General features: G+C 35.2%; 1 protein-coding gene across 34 annotated transcripts in view; it reads left to right on the forward strand.

Moving 5' to 3' along the window:
- Lcorl (ligand dependent nuclear receptor corepressor-like) overlaps positions 1–20,955 on the forward strand; it is a 137,351-nt gene that overhangs the window by 83,386 nt on the left and 33,010 nt on the right. For 27 of the 34 annotated variants that reach the window (XM_017599472.3, XM_039092775.2, XM_017599474.3 and 24 more), the window contains 2 exons: positions 3,985–4,236; positions 15,442–15,535. In XM_017599472.3, the coding sequence (XP_017454961.2) occupies positions 3,985–4,236; positions 15,442–15,535 (346 nt within the window). Of the gene's footprint in view, positions 1–2,109; positions 2,178–2,855; positions 2,955–3,984; positions 4,237–15,441; positions 15,536–16,780; positions 20,894–20,955 lie in introns of those variants that run through there. The other 7 variants (XM_008770224.4, XM_039092774.2, XM_039092773.2 and 4 more) reach the window with 6 other exon arrangements.

Raw genomic sequence — 20,955 nt, forward strand, 5'->3', positions numbered from 1 at the left:
TGATTTCTCCTCTGGCTGTTTATTTACATTCTGCTTGCTTTGATTTGGTTTTTAGTTTATTTACTTTTAATGTGGGACATGAAGTTATTGATTTGGACTTTTCTTCTTTTTGTATGTGTTTAGAGTTTTAAACTTCCAAGCACTCTTAAGTACATCTTCCACCTGAATAAGCACTCCTTAATTTGATGATTTGCTCTTTCTCCATATGTGAGAATTTTTAAATAACCATGGTTTAAAAGCTTTTATTTTAAACATTTCTTTATCTCCTTTTTTATTTTAATTTAATTAGCAAGAATAAACAAAACGACTTCTGTTTTGCTTAGAGATTTCCCCAGTAGATCTTCTAACATTAGATACATTGTTTACTTTGGGAGTTACTGTAGACAAAATACATGTAGTATTATACATTTATTTCACTTTCTACCATTGCCTAGTTTTCCTGTATACTTCACTCTGTGTATTAAATAAGTATTCTGTAAACTGAAAGTTGAGATTATTTTAGCCTTTCATTGGTAGTACTTTCATAGCTCACAGCCTGGTTCTATAGTCTCTAATCTTTTATTATAATAGCCCCCAACTAATATAGAACGAAAATACTACAGTATTAATTTTATAACAAATTGCCTCTAAAATTTAGCTGTTTAAAATTGGGCTGGAGAGATAGCTCAGCACTGAGACTGCTCTTCCCGAGGTCCTGAGTTCAAATCCTAGCAACCACGTGGTAGTTCACAACCATCTGTACACAGCCATCTGTAGTGAGTTTTGATGCCCTCTTCTGGTGTGTCTGAAGACAGCTACAGTGTACTCATATATAATAAATAAATCTTTTTTTAATGTCTAAAATTATACAGATATATTAATTCACATTTTCTCTGGATCACAGATCTGATCCAGAGAATCCATCTATTTCAGCTAGATGAATTAGCTCACAGTTCTTCACAATTTGAGAGTCAGCTGAGATTTCAACCTTGTAAAATTTTTTTAATTTAGAATATATACTTCCAGGAAGTGTGCTGTTGACTTTTGAAGATGCTCTGCTTATTCTTGTGAGACTCCCTTGGGACTGCTCTTCTGAGGAGAGGAGTAAAATGGAAGAGACTAGAAAAGACAGAGTGAGGTCAGGACAAGGCAGGTGACAGAATAAGATTATGTGTGAACTGTACCGATAGGAACAGTCTGTGAAGTGGTGACCTATGTCAGTATAAACTGATGTCCAATAGCATACTTCCACTTTGTGCTGTCAGTCATCTAGGCTGCCTATTATGACATTGGAGTGGACTACCAACACTAAGTGTACAGTGATACAGGAATCTACAGGAATCTGCAAGCACACAGAATGTGTCTTAAGTTTTTTTGTTTGGTTAACTTTGAAAAATGAAGATATGAGGCAAAAACTTAGGGGCAATATAAAACCTATTGGAGATGGCAGCATTCTTCCCTCTAAACAAATGGCACATTTTCCTTAGTTTATATAGAGGACTGCTTTATAGACCACCCCTGCTAGAGCTGCTTATGCCTTATATAAAACAGCACAGTATTTACATGTAACTAGACACATTGTCTCAGGTGCCACTTACCTATAAATGGAGCTTAAACTCCCTTACAGAGATCTTACATTGTACTCTTTTGTTTCTATTTATTTTGTTTTTTGTTTTGTTGTTGTTGTTTTGAGTTACAGCAGATTTGCACAAGCAACTTGAGAAGCATCTCTTTGTCTTATCCCACTTCACCGGTATATATTCCATAGTATACCAACCATAAAGACATAAAAGAGACAAAACATGATTTAATGAATAGGGAAGAATTTAAACTTAGCTTTAAACTCAGATATAATTCTAGTTATACGACAAAGTGTTTTTGTTCCTTCTATGGTAACTTTTTGTGAATTGACGAATGATTCTGTTCAATAAACTGCACAGCAATTATCAAAAATACTTAAATTTTAAAACAACCATCTTATGTAAACAGATAATATGAAGCAAGATTCAGTGTTTAAAAGTGAGAAATTTTTATAGAAGTCATCTATTTATGAAGTAATAATTAAGAAATGCATCTGTTACTTCTGTGTCCAATAAAGAAACTATTTATTTTGCTTTATTAGGAAGCATATGATAATATCATATTTTTTAACAACAACAAAAAATAACCTCACTGGAGTTTGTATGTTATCACCTCAGGTATGAAAACTTACTTTGCATTTTGACTCTGATTTATAATATTACCATTCAATCTGTGTCTATTTGCTTCTTTTATTCTTACAAACTCTCGCCTCTAATAACAGATCACACTTAACTGAACTGTTTATATATCTGACACAGTTTAATATTTTAGTTACAATTATATATTTTTTGTACCATTTTATGATAAGGCCCTATTATGACTTCCCATTTTCTATTTTTGCTACTTTAATAAATATGGAGACAGAAAACATAGATGGTATGTGGCTAGCTTAAATTCACAAAGGTTGCTAAGATTCTTACCTATAGCTAGGTCTTCTGGTTCATAGCTGATAGATTGTAAACAGAGAGTGAAAGCAGAGACTAAAGTCTTCTTTTATATCCCATGGTGCCTTCTCTCAGATGTTTTTCATAATTGAAAAATACTTGCTTTTAATTAAATAGTATGTGTTATGCAATATCTCCACCAGATCTGAGAGAATATTTTATGGTTGGATAATATGTTGACTTAAGTTGAATTTTGTTACAAAAAATTATAATGGACTTGATAGAAGTAGGATTTTTTTCCTTTCCTCCCTTTGAATTTTATATTTTCAAATTCTCTTGTGTTATAGTCATGAACATATCATGACAAATGACTTACCATGCTGGGATGACTTTCCTTTACCTTTTTAACAGGTATTCTAACAAATATGGAAGTGTGAAACTAGGAAACACTGCCCCTCAGTTCTCACAGAGCTCTGGGCCAGCACTGGTCTGTCGTACTGGTCTGTGTAAGTAAGTGTCTCTAGAAGTGGGTCTGTTTCAGAGAAGCAGGAAGCCTTCCCAAGTGTAATGATCTGGCCTTCGTGGCTTCTCATTCTTTCTACCCCTGAAGGCCAGAGAGACCAGAACTGTGTATAAAAAGTTACGTACCACCAGGCCAAACAACGTATCTTGCTGGGACTCGGCTGGTTTATAGATGACCTTGTGATTAACCTATACTTGATACAGTAAAGTCCTTTAATTGATCCCATGCCCCATTTTACTGATTTCTGCCAGTGGGGAGTTGGGGGGGCTATGAGAATGAGGGCATACAGGCCTGTGTGAGAGCTTTACTGTGGTTGTAGCTAGCCAACATGTTTTGTATGATCAAGATCTTCAACAGTAAATAATACTGCCAGTTGGATGATACTTGCTGCAATTTTTCTTTAATAAATAAAATACCATAATTCTAGACAGTTTGCTTTCTTCACTAGCTCTACAAATTTAAGGAAGCAATGTATCAGGATATTAGCAAATCTTGAACCTTGATGGCCACTCTTTAGGTCACTGTACTTGCCTGCTGCTCTCTACAATGACCATTTTTCTGTATAAAAGAAAATAAATCTTTGATGACAATTGAACATAATACACGAAACACATTTGATAGAATGAATGTAAAAAAATAATCATTGGTAAAGAGTTCTAAAGTCGTTCTTCATAGTCATTGATGTATATTATATATTGTATACCTTTGGCTCACATACGAGGTTTGTATTTAAATACCTAATGAGTTTTAATATCTAATAGAATGTTTGAACATTTAATTGTGGAGGTAAGTTCTGCTCCTGTGCCTAATTCTTTGATCTGTACTTTTTTTTGTGATAGAAATAAAAAATGGATTTTTCTTTTAAAGTTACATTTTGGAAGAATAGTTGCTATTTCTGAGTCACAGAAACTACTGGCCACTGTGGACTGACACTAGATACTAATAACGTCATTTCTCTGTAAAACCCCCAGGTTGTTCATATTTGTCTTTTAATGATACATTTATTTTTTTCCCCAGATCTTCCTCAGAACTGTGATCCTAACATTCCCTTAGTTGCTCAGGAATTAATGAAAAAGATGATACGTCAGTTTGCAATTGAGTACATCTCAAAAAGCGGTAAAATTCAAGAAAATAGAAATGGTTCAATTGGAGCAAGTCTCGTTTGTAAAAGCATCCAAATGAACCAAGCAGAGAACTGCCTTCAGGATGAGCAAGAAGGCCCCTTAGACCTCACTGTGACTCGAACGCATGAGCAAACTGCTCAGCAAGGTAAGTTGTTTGTTTAGCATATAATACATTTTTGTTCTGAAATAATTAAATATTGATACGTTTTATGTTCATAGGAAAAAGTTACATTTCTTTCCTTATTTATATGGCGTAGACCTGAGAGATAAAAATACAAAACTTTGTGATGCCGTCTTTAATAATTTATCTTTTATTTTGACTTGTGTATATATAATGTGTGTGCAGGGCTCAGGGAGGCCAGAAGAGAGAGTCAAAACCTAAAGCTGGTATTACAAGAAGTTGTGAACCTGCTGGGTGGTGGGTGCTGGGTTGCTACCCCAGGTGCTCTGGAAAAACAGTGCATGCCCTCAACTACTTAGTGATCTCTCCAGCCCCCTGTAATACATTTTTAATAGTTTATAAAAGAAAGTGTCTCTCTTGCTTTTTTCAAAATGGAGTACACAGTAAGGATTTCATTGAGAAACTTAAAAAATAAAGTATGTGTATAAAGAGATACTATGAGAAAGAATTGTTTTTCTAGTAAATAGTGCAAAACATTAGTTTAGTATTTCCTCTTCAGTTTCTGAACTGAGATGAGAAAGAAATAGATAATTTACCATTGAGATTTTTTTCATTTTTATATTAATTTGATTATATGAATGTTTTTCCTACATGTATGTCAGTGTAACACATGTAAGCCATGTGACTTTAGAAGTAGAAGAAGGTAGAACTGGAGTTATAGATAACCATCTATAACTCAGCACCAAGAGGGTGCTGAGACTCAAACTCAGGTCATTTTTAGAGCATCAGTTGCTCTTAAGCTGCAAGGCCATCTCTGCCACCCCCACTTCCCAGTTTTGTTTTATTTTTTTTATGATATGACTGGAAAGGGTTAAATTGTACATGTGATAAGTAAACTACACTCCTATCGTGTAAAACATACAGAGATACCTTATCATGTTGAATTTATAGAGTTTATTTGTAAGATATGTGTCTTCACAGAAGATCTCCCAAAAAAGCCTTTTAAGAATGTGGGAAGATGCCAAAAAAGTGGCTTGTGTGGAGATGAAAGAACAGTTAGTTTTTATTGGAATGGTTTAGGGATCATATCACTTCTTGGAGAGAAAAGAAAAAGCTGGTGTCTTTCCTGATTTATCCCATGCTTGATCAGAGATAAGATATAGGTAATGATCCAGCGATATTCACAAATGATGACTCAGAAACTGAGGAGTTTTTTTTTTTTTAAAGTATCATTGAAGTGATCCCAGAATGCATTTATGTTAGGACTCTTAAGAGATGAGCACAGCAGTGTGTTTAGAAGAAACAGGCTCTAGAGACTTATCAATATTGAAAGATGGAAATAATCTACCTTACTGGAAACCTGATTTTAGACTGCATTAGTTATGCTTATGAGAAATATTAATTATTAGGCTATAAGAAAGGTAAAATATAACTATAATATAATACTTAAGAAAAATATATATATTTTAATTTTTGGACATTGCAAAGCTTGGGATTTTTACATTTTTATTTGCTGTCTATACTGTGTCTCTCCTCTCCCTTTACAGAAGCAATGTAGCATTCTATTAGGATAGAACAAGAACCTTGGTGTCTGACAGACTTATGGTTGCAACTAGGAAAAGATGGCAAAAGAAAGGAAAATTGAAACTTACAGATAGAAGTTCAAATCCTAAATAAGATAGTGTACAAATCCATAATCTCAGCTCTTAGAAGGAAAAGGCAGGAAGATTGGAAGTTCAAGGCCAGCCTGGACTACAAGTGCCTATCTTGATAGAAAAAGTAAAATCATAAAAACCAAAAAAATGAGACCAATAGAGTGTGTAAGACCTTACAGAGAACATCATATAACTTTTTGATAGACTTACATCTCAGCTGATTAGAAATACTTTTGCATATTTAACGTTCAGTCAGAATTTTGCTAGTTTGATGGTTTTACTAAAGTGAAATGATTTCCTGATCTTAAAATTGACAAGTATTAAAGAGTCAAGAATAATAAAATCAAGGTTATGAGAAGTGTGCTTTAAGACCCATGAAGGACTTATAGTGGAGTAATTAAAACTGGGTCCTGTTGGTCACAATATTAATCAGTAAAATCTCATATTTCCTAGGCATTACTGAAATCTTAGTAAGATGCAGGTGTCAGTAGAGATCACTGGGGAAGATGTCCTGTTCTGCAACTGACTACACACCCAAAAGGAGGTTGACAATAGGTTTCTACCTTAAGCTGCTCATAAAAATGTTAAGTGGTAAATATGAAAAGCACATTAGCTGTTCAGAACACTGGACAGAATAGAATTTTGACTAATGAAGTTTCTGGAATATGACTTCTTAGATGAGAGAATGCAGTTTTCATCACTTGTAGCCTTATGAACTTTGCATGCTAATTGACCATCAATCATTTTGTCCTGTAATTAGAAAAGTAGTATTAATAAAACATTAATGCTATTGTATAAATTCTAATATGTTAAATTACAGCATTGTCCTTATTGCTTTTGTAGCTCTGGAAAACATGATGATCAAAAGCAACTTGGGGCAGAAAGGATATATTTGACTTAAACATCCTGATCATTGATTGAGAGAAATCAGGACAGGAAGTCAAGCAAGAGCAGAGACAGGAAGCGTGGTTGCTTGTTTTCTGTGGCATGCTCAGTTTCCTTCTTAAACAACCCAGGACCATCTACACAGAGTGGTACAGCCCAGAGTAGTCTGAGCCTTCCCACATCTATCATTAGTCAAGGAAATTCCCCACAGACACTCCCACAGGCCAACCTAATGGAGGAAATTTCTCAGTTAAGGTCTCCTCTTTCTGATTTAACATTAGTTTACATCAAGTTAACATTCAAGATTAGCTGTCCCAAGTCCATCCTTGTCAGTTTGACACCCAGTTGCTTGTCCTGGCATTGCACTTATTTTCCAAATGCTAATACTCACCACCAGGATATATTTCTGCCTTACACAATGTTACTATCCCATTTGCTACCACAAGTGTATTATATATTTTAGAGTAGGTGGCAATGCCCTTTGAAGAATATTTAGTCTTTTAGCTTCGCATAATAATAATACAGATTTATAAAAACCACTAATTATACCTCAATCAATGGTACATTCCATGACAAATAGAGGAAAGAAAACAGGTATCGGCTTAATATATATGTATTTGTGCATACGTGTTCTTAACAAAGTAAGATGGAAAAATTCATATCAGCTATTTCTGCAACATGTCATGTGGTCTTAGCTGGTATTTATCTTCCTCTACTAGACATTCCTCTAAAATACTATGTATTTTCTCTACCCTCAGCAAGCACCTTAGCAGCTCTTCTTTCTTTTACTGGAGGGGTGACCCATATCTTCATTCTTTTTTTTTTTTTTTTTTTTTTTTTGGTTCTTTTTTTTTCGGAGCTGGGGACCGAACCCAGGGCCTTGCGCGTCCTAGGCAAGCGCTCTACCACTGAGCTAAATCCCCAACCCCCCCCCCCCCCCATATCTTCATTCTTGAAGAGCTCATCTGTGCCCTTTGTCATTCTGGGTAGATTGTTTCCTACTGACTTTAATCATAGTACATGATAGCATCAAGAGACACCCTAAAGGATCGCCTGCACTCCAGAGTAATCTTCCCTACTTCCTTTATGGAGAAGCAATCCAATTTCCCCCTGCAGTCTGAATCATTCACCCCTCTAACACCTTTTCTTTTCTTCCCTCCTTCCTTCCTTTCTCACTTTCTTTCCTCCCCCTTTTTAAAGATTTCTTTAAATGTATGGATGTTTTGCCTGGTATGTATGTCTATGTACAATATGTGTACTTTTGAAAAATTTGAAGTGAGCATCAAAATCCCTGGAACTTGAGTTACTGATTGTTTTCAGCCACCATTTGGGAGATCAGAACCAAACCCAGGTCTTCTAGAAGAACAACAAGTGCTCTTTTGCACTAGGTCATTGTTCTAGTTGATATTGTTCCTTCCTTAAAAGTCTGTTGACTTAAAGGACATCAAAAGCCCCAAATAGCCAGTAGGGAGGCTTAGTGTCCAGTTCAGTGGAATGTTTGTAGTGTTTCCTAGTAGAAATATTCCCTCCAGGAAAGCCTAGGCACAGGAAGCAAAATTTTCCTAGTGAGTCACTGGGAGTGATGAGTGGAACTTCCTGCACCCATTAATCCTAGCTGTAGGAGTAATAGTACCATATATTAGACACTGACTCAAAGCATATACTGCCTTCTAAATGATTTTCTAGAGCTCCAGGATATTGCCACCCATTTAGTGCTATCACTAAACAGTGTTTAAAAGGCCGTTCCACCATTCTATTAAGCCAGTGCTTCAAGTCTATAAAGAACATGGTATGGACAGTGTTAAGTATACTGTCACACTTTTATGGCTGGGAAATTAGTTCTTTTGTCTAAACTGATGCTGTGTAGAATACTGTGCTAATGGATAGTAGTTTGGACAGAGAGGCATTATATGCAGGAAATGAAAACCCATATAAATGTATACTCCGGTAAGGACAAACATTACCCTCTCCATGAAGGAAGTGGCCTGATGTAGTTTACCTACCACCCAGTCACTGGCTGGCCATGCCAAGGAATGGCACCATAGTAGGGACTTGGTGTTGGTCTCTGCTGCAGGATGATTTGGCAATCAGCAGCAGCTATAGTCAGGCCAGCCTTGTTGAGTGGAAATCCATGTTGTTGAGGCTGTGCATAATCTCCATCTCTCCACCATGGCCACTATGTTCATGAGCCCATTGGGCCGTAACAAATAGGATATTAGAGAAAGGCTGACTGCATAGAATGGGTCATCTTGCCTACTTGGTTATTAAATTCCTCTGTTAAAGTGTAACCTTTGCATGAGCATTTGCTTGGAATAGAAATATCCTCATGTTCTTTGACCATTTAAAGACATCATTCATGTTCCTCAAATGCCTTTCTCACTAGTTTTCCAGTCATGCTTCTTTCAAGTTCTTTAGCCATACACTCAAATGCAGAAAAAGCTCTTTGCATACTTTCCATCATAGAAAAGAATCATAGCTTTTCATATGTTTGATTATATGAAACTACAAATATTTTCTGGCAGTCAGTTAAATACCTCTGATTAAGAGCTATAACCACAAAACTTCCCCTACGAGTACTGTAAGAAACAGTGCAGAGCCAATGCCTTACTAAGCAGTATACTGGGGGAGGAGGGGAGGCCCTTTGTGAAGAAATAAAGCATGACTAGAGAGGTAAGATGAAAAAGCCAGAAGGCATTTTTTTTCTTTTTTCTTTTTTTTTTTTTTTTGGAGCTGGGGACCGAACCCAGGATCTTACGCTTGCTAGGCAAGCGCTCTACCACTGAGCTAAATCCCCAACCCCGCCAGAAGGCATTTTAATGATACTGACATTACTCTGTTTAAGCACTGATTATGACAAGTTTTATTAGTGATAATTTTAACATTTTGTGGAATCTATTTATAAAAATTTTTCCTTGTCCAGACAATATTCCTTTTCATTTGTAGTCATGTCCTTCATATAATGAGTCATAATTTTTTTTGGTATATTTAATATTCATGATCGATAATGTGGCTTCAAAGACTTTTGAACTCATGCTCATAGTCGAGTATGCACTGAACCACATGACTTGCATTGCTTAGCAACTAGAGCCAGTGTGAGGAACTAGCAAATGCTTTTCACTTAACATTCAGATTCAGCCAAGCATTAATGATTATCTTGACATTTCTGAAGAAAGTCTTGAGTGTTTCTCTTTTGAAAGGGGAGTTGGTTAAAAATCACTTTCAGCTCTTTGAGAGAGTAATGCTCAGTCTTTGCCAGGTGAGCATTACTGATTCAGTGAACAGACTCCAAAGCTCAGCACTACTCATCCATTAGTAAGGATCTACTGTATAGATTGCTATGTGCTGGTTATATGCATTGAGTAAACCAGTGCTCGGTTAATAAATGAAGATAATAACCATTGAATTACTCCCGCTTTTATGCCATTATTTTAAGAAATGAGTACTGTAGAAAATCTATTAAGTAGCAATAAGTCTTAAATATATTCTAACCCATACCTCTCAAATACTACAGAGTTTGTGTTTTTAGACTAGGCAGCTTACATGAAAGTGGCATAGTATAGAATTGACCTAAATAATGTGCTGTAAAGTTGTGAAAGACAACTGAGTAGGGAATAATGCTGGAAAGTGTGTAGACGCTAACAGGGCAAGCAGAGTACCATTTAATAGTAACAACAGCAATAAAATCTAAAAAAGAATTATGACCTTAGAAGAGAAGAAAACAATTTTGTGTTACAACAGTATTCCTCGTCAATAGCTTAGAAGAAAAAGATGAGGTCAGTTTGGAAGCAGTTTTTAATTTTTGTCAGAATACCTGATAAAATGTCGATGCTGAAAAAATTGTTCAGCATCATCATGGCTTAAATTTTCAAACATCAGTCTACTTTTGAATTTGTCTTTGGTGGTATAATATGTACAATTAATTCTATGTCCTTATTGAACACTTTTGTTGGCCTGCCTTTACTTTTGAATATTTTCAGTAGGGTTTGGTCACAGGCAATTACATTCTGATGTTAAATGGTAGTCTGCAACTAATAAATAAAAACAGTGTTGTGTTTATTCTTTGGTTGTTTTTAAACATACAGAAAAAATAACAGCATGATAATCATATACTAATCACTTAAAATTAATTAATGTACTACTGACTCTTGTATTTCTAATTTGTTTACTCACAAAGAATAAATACATTCTAGAAATATATTTAGATCTCCTTAAATCTTTTAAGCTCTCTGACTAATTTGTTGATATCACCAGTTTATGGATTTATACGGAAAGTAGTTTTCTGTGCTTTAAAAATTCACACATACTGCATGCTAAATGCACAATTTTTAATTATAAATATTTGAAATACCTATTGACATTGAAAATAAACATGGATCATTGTCTAGCACTTTGACTTGTGGGTGTAAGTTAGAAAAGGTCCTTACAACTTGGACATAAGATGGCATACTTATTTACTAAGGTGTTTCTATCAGCATTGCCTCTAAGACAATAGATACTTAGAATGAAAAACTAGACATGAATATCTACTGACAGGTGAATGGAAAGTAAACTACCATATATTAAAGAGAATACAGTGTTACTTATTCAAGTACATCATCATGAGAGCATAGTGAGTACAGTTCTTACCTACTGATGAGTCATTAATACTTTAGATATGGACATTCATAAAAAGCAGTAACAGTAGATGGAACTACCATTTGCCAACATACAAATTATCCTTTGGATCCAGAAAATGCTCTGCCTCCATTTCTGATCTTCCCAGTCTGTGCTCCTTACCCACTGTTCTTACTACATTTCTCTTTTCCAGTTCAGACAATACTAAGAGTGACAATTTTCTCCAAATCTACAGACTTTATATTTGAAAAAAAATAGTAGCAATATGTTTTAATAGAAATGATAACTCTAAGAAAATGTGATATTTTCTTTGGATTTCTAAAATGTATCAAAAATCTAATACCTATTAGAATATCTATGCATATACTTATTTATGAGCTTCTGTTTACTATGTAAATTGTCATAGACTGAAATTTTTCAGTGTTTTATGACAAAAATATATTGGAGAATGTTTTCATCTTCACTAGATAGACTATAATATCTTGTCAAGTCCGTTTAGAACCAGACTTAATATATGTAATACAATCCTTGGTTATGGAGAGGGACTAAAAAAATGTTACCACCTTTGGACTTCTACAGAGAAAAAAGCCAGGAACTATTAACCTGATCTGAGCAGATCTCTTAAAGGATAGTATGAGACTTAGAAATAGTTCATCCAGTTTGAAAATAGGTATAATTTTACTTTCTCTATGTGATGGTGATTGAAAAGAAAAAGAAAGCTTTATTGACCCAGCTGGAACGCCACCACTATTACACTGTATATGAAGAGAGAAAATTTTCACTTTGAAGAATTAATGAATTTAATTAAGCACATCAAAAGTCTAGAAGAATTTAAAATTATACAGACGTATTGATTTGTTCTTAAACTCTGGCTAGCAATTAGAGTTAGGGGTAAAGTGTACCCCCTCCCCCTCTGTTTAAGTTATATATATTAAAACCTAATTTGAAAAGGGGTCAGGCAATAGTCACATCTTGAAGAAAATGCACTGAAAAAAATTCTTAAAATAGTAAAACTTCAATTTATAATTAACAGAAATGAAATAGTGAAACAGAAAAAACTATTATTTATTCATTAATTTTAATGAATATTGATTTAGTTCTCTTAAAGAATTATTTCTTGGAACTGAAGAGATGGCTCAATAGCTACACTTGCTGCTCTTGCAGAGGACCCAGGTTCTGTTCTCAGTACCCACATGGTACCTCACAACCATTCGTAACTCCCACAGCAGGCGTCTGATGCCTTCTTCTGACCTCCATGGGCACCAGGCAGGCATGGGGTGCACAGACATACATGTAAGCATAATATCTATAACTCTAAGATTTGTTTTAAAACATAATTTTTACTCCCAGGAAGAAAACCTCAGCCAGTGCACAATGATGGGTTGCAAGAGGCTGCTGACAGGTGGATAAGGAGTCTGCTTGCAGAGATTGTGCCTTGAGAATAGCTATGCAAAAAGTTGAGCAGATGTAAAGAACATTGTGGACAGAGGGAATGCTCTTTTGCAGTTTGAGAAATAACTAGCATTTTTGAAGAACTAAGTACAAGTGGTTAGACGCATGAGAAATACAAGATTTTATTGAAAACTGTATAAAATTAGGCTGAATGGATGAATTTGTCAAGGTACTTGGAATAATAATTTTTATGTAGCAGGAACTTTATCTCTCTCCTTTACTCTTCCGATCTGTGTTCTAATCTGTAACTCAACACTAAAGTTTTTCCAGTTTTTTAGTTTTGTTTATTTAGCAAATATTTTCTGATCACTTTGGCCAGGCACTCTTCTAGACAGAGTGATGTATTACTAAATGAAATAGATAAGCCAGCTGTAAAACCGTAACAACTAGATGGTGACCTGCTAAATGGTGAATAATGGATATAGCAGTGCTGGAATGGAAACCTAGAGTGATGACAAACCACCAAGTCCGAATTATGCCCAAAGTGACTGAAAGATTCCTAAGCTCTGAGAAGGATCAGTATGATTACGAGGGGAGATGAGTAGAACTCCTAAGAAAAGAGAAGGACTGAAGTGTGGAACCCTAGACATGAAAAACAGTATGGAGCTTTCCAGGTAGATTTCCCTATTCCACAGGCCTGGTGGTCTACTCAGCATGGCACTGATGCCTTAGAAAGATGAAATCCTGTCAGTCTCCTGGAATCCTTCAGTAACTTCCTGTGTCCTTCACAGTTAAACTCAGCAGTGAGCCATGGCCGTGTGGCCCTGTCTGTCTTCTTCCTTCTTTCCTCAGTTTAGCCTGCTTACTCTTTTCTGGCTACCCCAGCCCCTGTTGTTCCTCTAAAGTCTCAAGTAATTTTATAAGGTAGTCCTCTGTACAAACTGTTTCATTTAGAGCCTTTTCCAATACATCTGCTCAGTTGGGAATCCTTATTTTGTTCAAGATCCTGTTAGATGACAGTCCTACAACAGTAATGGAAAACTGCGTCCCATGCTAGGTGCTTAGTTAGGATTTTATTGCTGCGAAGAGATACCATGGCCAAGGTATGACTCTTAAAAGAGAAAACATTTCATTGGGGCTGGCTTACAGGTTCAGAGGTTTAGTCCATTATCATCATGGCAGGAACCCTGGCAGCATCCAAGCAGTCATGGTGCTGGAGAAGGAGCTGAGAGTTCTGCATCTTAATCCAAAGGCAGACAGGAAGGACTCTCTTCTGTAGGTTATCAGGAGGCTCTCTTCTGCACTGTAGAGCTTGAGCTCTAGGAGCCCAGGAAACCAGTCCACACACACCTAGTCCAGCAAGGTTATACCTCCTAACAGTGTCACTTCAAAGGGGCCAAGCATAGTCAACTTATCACAGCGAGGGGTGTTTGTCCACACATGTAATCTTAGCACTCAGAAGGTAGATCACAAGAGGTCAGCCTGAGCTAGTCAGTAAGTTCTAACCCAGCCTTTTCTAGGTGGTAAGTCCTTACCTTTAAAAACAGTAATACTGATGTGTGTAACTATGCGGGCACATGTGCTTATTAATCTACTAACCCGCGGCCTGACCTTCACTCTCACTTCTCTGCACTGCCTTCCTCAGCAGTACCCCATCGCTGGCAGAGCACTGTGTGGACTGGATTGTCCTATTTGATACCAAGTGCCATAAGAATGGGTACTTTGTGTGGGTTTTTTTTGGGGGAGGTGGGGTTGCTTGTTTGTTTTCGTGCTGCCATTCTATCATATTGATTTGTACACAATAAGCACGTACTGCATGGTGATTCATTTCTACAAAAGAGGTTATAAATATAGTGTTTTATTCAGTCATCTTTATGTCTCCCTAGACATTTAATTTTTTTATGTGGATTGATTTAGTTACTATGAAAGCTAGTAAATTTTCTTTAGCCTTTTTAGGTTTTTAGTTTTAAGCAGGTTTTTTTTTTTTCCTTCATGATTCCTTTCCAAAGGCTTGCCTTTTCAGTTTTTGAGCAAATAGAAAGATGTTTATTTCCGGTATTACTTGTTGTTGGATTTCAAGTTAATAGTGCATTCTGTGCTGGCCTTATCCTTTTAACAATTTCTGAATCATTTAAGTTTTTTAATTGTGAAAATCCAATATTATATCTGTGGTAACTACATTTTAATAAAAAATACTGAAAAGTATGTTTTATAGCGGTTGTCTTTCCAAGTTCTGTATTGTTTTAGGTAGTATCTTTATCTCGTCTTAGATATAACATAGGCACAGGCTCAACTGTTGTGTGTTCAAAGCAGTTTAAAATAGTATATAAGTAGGTATTCTATTCCCATGCGTAACACATTCTATTCTTTCTTTTCTAACTTGGGTTGCTTCAGATCTCCCAAAGTGCCAGCCTTGAGAGAAGCCAATCATGGATGAGCTGTCAGATTGACATAACATTGCACAATTTTAAACAAATCATGTATTTAGGGTTTTTTTTCTATCCCACCTGGCAGTACCAGCTCTCTTGTGCTTTGTCCTAATGCAGTACCTTTCAGTCATGTCCTAAAATCATATTGAATAAGTGTGGAATTTATATCATTCATACATAGTAAAATGGGGCAGGAAATGTAAGGACTAGTGTTCTGTGCAAATATAAAGTGTTTTCTCTTGCACTAATTATAGGGGATGGAGTGTTAGATCTCTCTACAAAGAAAACCAGCATAAAATCTGAAGAGTCCTCCATGTGTGCTCCTCCTTCTGAAAGTGCAGTGGCTGGGTAAGCAGAATGCAGGAAATACAATTCAATGTTAATATAAATGACCTCTGGAGAGAACACTTAATTCTGTGCTGAGTAGGACTGACATAGCTTTCTCGGAATTTTTGTCACTCATAAGTTTGTCTCTCTCATACCTTCATTTGTCCCTTCTCTTTCTTTTTTCTTTCTGTTAAAGAAAAGTTATCAGAACAATCACCAAACTTCAATTCATGTTACTAAAATGAACTATCAATTTAATCATGGGATACAAACTAAGAAGCAGGACAAGTAAGAGAACTTGAAATACTAGAGGCAATTTTAAGGGAAATATGTAACTTTAATAGTTTTTAAAAACGATGAACCATTTCTAAAACTGCTGTAGTTACTAATACTAAACTAGCATAGAGCTTTACAGCCTTTGCTTTAGTGTGGTGGCAGACAGCTTAACAGTATCTAGTATCACCACAAAAAGGTCCTTTCATGTCTTTAAAATTCACTAAATTAACTTAATAAATAATTACTAGTGAAATGCTGTTCTGTTGGATTTTTGGATTTTTGTAACTTTTGCATCTTCTCATTAACTGCATAGAAATCTTTTTTTTTTTGTCCCATTTAAATCTGAGATGAATTTATTTCAGCTAAAGCTGTAATAGAGCTGGAGTCACAGGTGTAACAGACTTAAAAGAGTACGAACTTGCATTTGAAATATAGTAACAGTCTAAAATGAAATGTTCATTTACATCTTTTTTCAGATTTTAAGTTTTTATGTAGAGGACAAATGAGTCTGTGGAACTGAGTTGTCTGTGTTTGGAGTATTCTTGCTGCTACAAATTTCCTTTAAATGGGTTGACTCTTTTATTACTTGTTTAGCGGTAACGTCACGTTTCTACTAACAAAAACTCCTTTAGGATTTGGGTATTTTTATAATGGAACTCTAATTGTAAATAAAAAATTTTAAGTGTTGCTCTGCAAGCAGCTTTCAGAGGAAAAGCAACATCCTGAGAATATTTTTACCAATACTCGGTTAGGATTTTATGTTCTTGGAAGGTCTGCCCATCGAGGCCACCGTGTCATTGACACATGGTCCTCCCAGGACTGTAGACTTTGCTTTGATATGGAGTAACTCCCACATGTCACAGCCCTAAGGTGCAGTGAGCAGTGATGTTACCTAAGCAAGGAGTGTAATAAAGGAGTGGGCCCTCCCCTTCCATAGCTGTGAGAGTCTCTCATACACCAGTTTACCATCGTTTCATTCCATCCATCCAGGAGACTACACAGAAACAGAGAGGACTATGTGGAAAGAAGTGCTGAGTTTGCAGATGGTTTGCTCTCAAAAGCTTTGAAAGACATTCAGTCTGGAGCACTGGACATAAATAAAGCAGGCATACTTTATGGCATACCTCAAAAAACTTTACTTCTCCACTTAGAAGCCTTACCAGCAGGGAAGCCTGCCACTTTTAAAAACAAAACTCGAGATTTCAATGATAGTTACTCATATAAAGAAAGTAAAGAAACTTGTGCTGTGCTGCAAAAAGTAGCCTTGTGGGCAAGAGCTCAGACAGAGCGCACAGAAAAAAGTAAACTCAACCTACTTGAAACCTCAGAATTAAAATTCCCAACAGCTTCCAGTTACCTCCATCAGTTAACTCTACAGAAAATGGTTACTCAGTTTAAAGAAAAAAATGAAAGCCTTCAATATGAAACTTCAAATCCTACTGTTCAGTTAAAAATTCCTCAGCTACGAGTAAATTCAGTTTCAAAATCACAACCTGATGGTTCTGGTCTGCTGGATGTCATGTATCAAGTTTCCAAAACCTCGTCAGTCCTTGAAGGATCAGCTCTCCAAAAACTGAAAAATATACTCCCTAAACAGAACAAAATAGAATGTTCTGGGCCTGTAACTCACTCAAGTGTTGACTCTTACTTTCTACACGGGGACCTCTCTCCTTTGTGTCTTAATTCTAAAAATGGAACGGTTGATGGAGCCTCTGAGAACACTGAAGATGGACTGGACCGGAAAGATAGTAAGCAGCCCAGGAAAAAACGTGGCCGCTATCGACAGTATGATCATGAAATCATGGAAGAGGCCATTGCAATGGTAATGAGTGGAAAAATGAGTGTTTCCAAAGCACAAGGAATCTATGGGGTACCTCACAGCACTTTAGAATACAAGGTAAAGGAAAGATCTGGAACACTGAAGACTCCTCCGAAGAAGAAACTACGATTACCAGACACTGGGTTATATATGACAGATTCAGGGACTGGCAGCTGCAGGAACAGCAGCAAGCCTGTGTAGATTACTGTTAGAGAACGTGTGTGTGTGGGTGTGTGTGTGGGTGTGTGTACAAGGGTGTGTGAGTCTTTGTGTGTGTGTGTATCTACATACACATGTGGAAATTACAAATGCTCACTCTGACAGGAGACATGAAATTTAACAGTTCAAAAACCACTTACATGCCTTTTGAAAAAGTTTTATTCAGGGTTTTCACTGTGGACAGAATTATAGAGTTGCTTATTAATTCTGATAGTTTGTATTTAATCCTTGTATAAATAGGTGAAAAAGATTCAGGTTTTCTTTAGTAGTCAATAGCATAAAATGTGGGAAAACGAGTAATTGTCAAGTGAAACTTTTTTATGGGTAAAAAGATTCTAGCCATTCAGTTGAACCATCTTATAATGGAAATATGATATTAATAGTCTGTGAACACTTTTATGTAACATACCTAAAATGATTGTGAGTATGTCAAAGAACCAATCAAAGTCGAATAGTTACCTCTGTACTGAGAGTAACTAATAGATACAGTATTAATACACTACAGTGCGTTCTATGAAATACAGAATGCACTAAAGTGCATCCGCCAGGATAGAAGAGAAAACCTTAAAGGATATGTATAGTAAAATTTAATATTTATCATTTAATTGTTGAGTTAGCAGGAAGTTGGGGTTATTAAGTATATAATTTAAATTTTAAAAAAAGCTGACATAGTTAACCCCAGAAGCTATAGAATCCTTTAATATAAGATGGAATACTAAAAACAAAAAGTAATTTAAATTTAATTATTAAAGTAATTTAATTTTGTTTTTCATTTGAAAAAATAAGCTAATGTGTAAGGTTAGAAAAGAAAGTTGGAATGCAACTTAGAGCATGTTTATGATGTGCACAGAAGAAGCTTGAGAATGGTCATTTTGGTTAAATGTGCTGGTTAGTTGACGTTATGACTACTTTAAGGATTGTGACACACTCCTACTGAAAAACCTCAGTGTAACTTTAATATATTTGCTGCTGTGACATTTCAAAACATTTTCAGTTTATCAAGATGAATACAGATTTCATTTTGGTGGGTGATACATTATCATTTTGCTAATAACCAAACTTGCAGTTTGTTCAGGGTCTTGAATAGATTTACAGATATTTAACACTGACGCTGTTTTGAACTTTCAGTAATGTAAACTCTTTACTACTTGGATATTTAGAAGCTGGGCAGTGCATTTTAACTTTTACTAGACTCATATGAAACCAGTAATTTTTATAAAACAGTTTTAAAAATATGGGTCAGAGTATTCATGTGGGTTTATGAAGTATGCAGTTTTGGTAGTAAAATGTAATAAAGCATGTACCTCCATGTAAAGAAAGGAGATTTGCTTTATAGATGAGAAGCCTCCCCTACACCCCTTTTCTCTATTAGAATTCAGGTTCTGGTCATGTTCCTAAGCCACTTTTTATAAACCCAAAAGGAATTCTTACAGCTGAATTTAAATATAAGTGCACCTTGTCAAATACTTGTGTTGCTACACTTGTGTTTGTGTGTGTTTAATAATCACATGAACATGTGATTGTTCAGCTACTAAACTTTAAAATTGCTTGCATGTATTTAAAGAAACTGAAGAATAAGAAAATGTATGACCAGGTAATCACTTGGTCTCTGAGATCTGTACTGAACATTTTCAGCTGTTTTAACATTACCTGCATACTAGGGTATGAATCCTCTTGATCTTTTTCTTCCCCCAAGAAAATATACTTAATAGATTACAAGACAGCATTTGTCAGGGTCATCTTTCTTTTTAAAGAATTAAGCCATATTTTGTGAGGACCAGAACATGGATTATTTATTATATTTCCCCCTCCTCCCATTGAAAAACAAAGTTAAAAAGTAAATGCTTCAAAAACAATTTTCTTGACCTCTTTATACAGAATTTTACTTGCGAAACTTTGGGAGCTCGAATGCATTACATAATATTTATATTGTATTGAGCTTTTTTATTCCTCACACTATATTTACATTGATAAATTGATTGAGAAGTTTATAGTAAAGGGAAACTTACAGAACACTTTTATATCATTTAAAAGATGACCTGACCAAAAACTTTACAGGATTCATAAATCAGGGATCATTTTGCTATTGACTTCACAGTGATCAGTAGTTTTATAGGTAATATCATAGTTAATTTGCAGCATTTTAGTACTTATTATTTATTTTTGGTCAAATAGTAAATTAAAATATTTTTTGATAGTTTATAGGTAATGATCAACCCATAACTTTTAAAAGAAACATAACGTTTGTATTACTGAGTTGACTTTTTAATTATACAAACTAGGAAAGGCAGGGAAGTTTATGGGTTCCCCTCTCCCCACTGGTTCTATTAAAATGTGCTTTATGTTGAACTTTCAGAATCCTTTATAAATTTAGTTACCAGTTACTACTTAATTGACAGTTTCTGAAAAATCCAGTTTCAGCTGACTTTTAATAAATATGAAAGCAACCCTTATATGCTTTCTACTTATTTGAATGTTCCTCAAGTATTTTATATTTAAAATAAAAAAAGAAGGAAAAGAAAAAAACAGTGCCTCTGTTTTTAGAAAACTACTGCTCAGTAAAGTTGTTTAAACCATTTCTGGTAGCTGATGACAATTTTATATTGAACTGTATACTGACTTAGTGAAACTGATTTCTTTTTTAGTTGTTTACAGTGCAGATACTTGTGGGTTTTTTTTTTTAATTGCAGTATTTCCATTGTTGCAGTAATTTAGTAAAACTCTGTGGCTGCCTTGATTTTGACAGATTTTGTTAATATAAACTGATTGTTAGGCAATTAGTTATATTTATGCATAAATCAATTGCACTATAATTCATGAATTATTTATTACAATATTTTCTAATGAATTCACGTATCTGTCTTGTGTTGTACATGTACTGTAATTTTGTTCCTACTTTGTGTTGTTATATATCTAAATCTGATTGTATGAATTTTAATTGTTCAGTTAACGTGTTTCTAGGTTGTAATTTGTAGTAAAGCACTTCAATGCTTTTGCACTTAAATTTACAACACTGTCAGTGTGTGGTTAATTTACTCATTCAGTAAAAGAAAAGTAAAGTAAAACTTGACTATCTTGAATTCTTTGATTAATTATAAAAAATCTTTTTTGTTTTTTTGGGTTTTGT

Source organism: Rattus norvegicus, chromosome 14 (assembly GCF_036323735.1).
Source record: "Rattus norvegicus strain BN/NHsdMcwi chromosome 14, GRCr8, whole genome shotgun sequence".
NCBI classification, from domain to species: domain Eukaryota; kingdom Metazoa; phylum Chordata; class Mammalia; order Rodentia; family Muridae; genus Rattus; species Rattus norvegicus.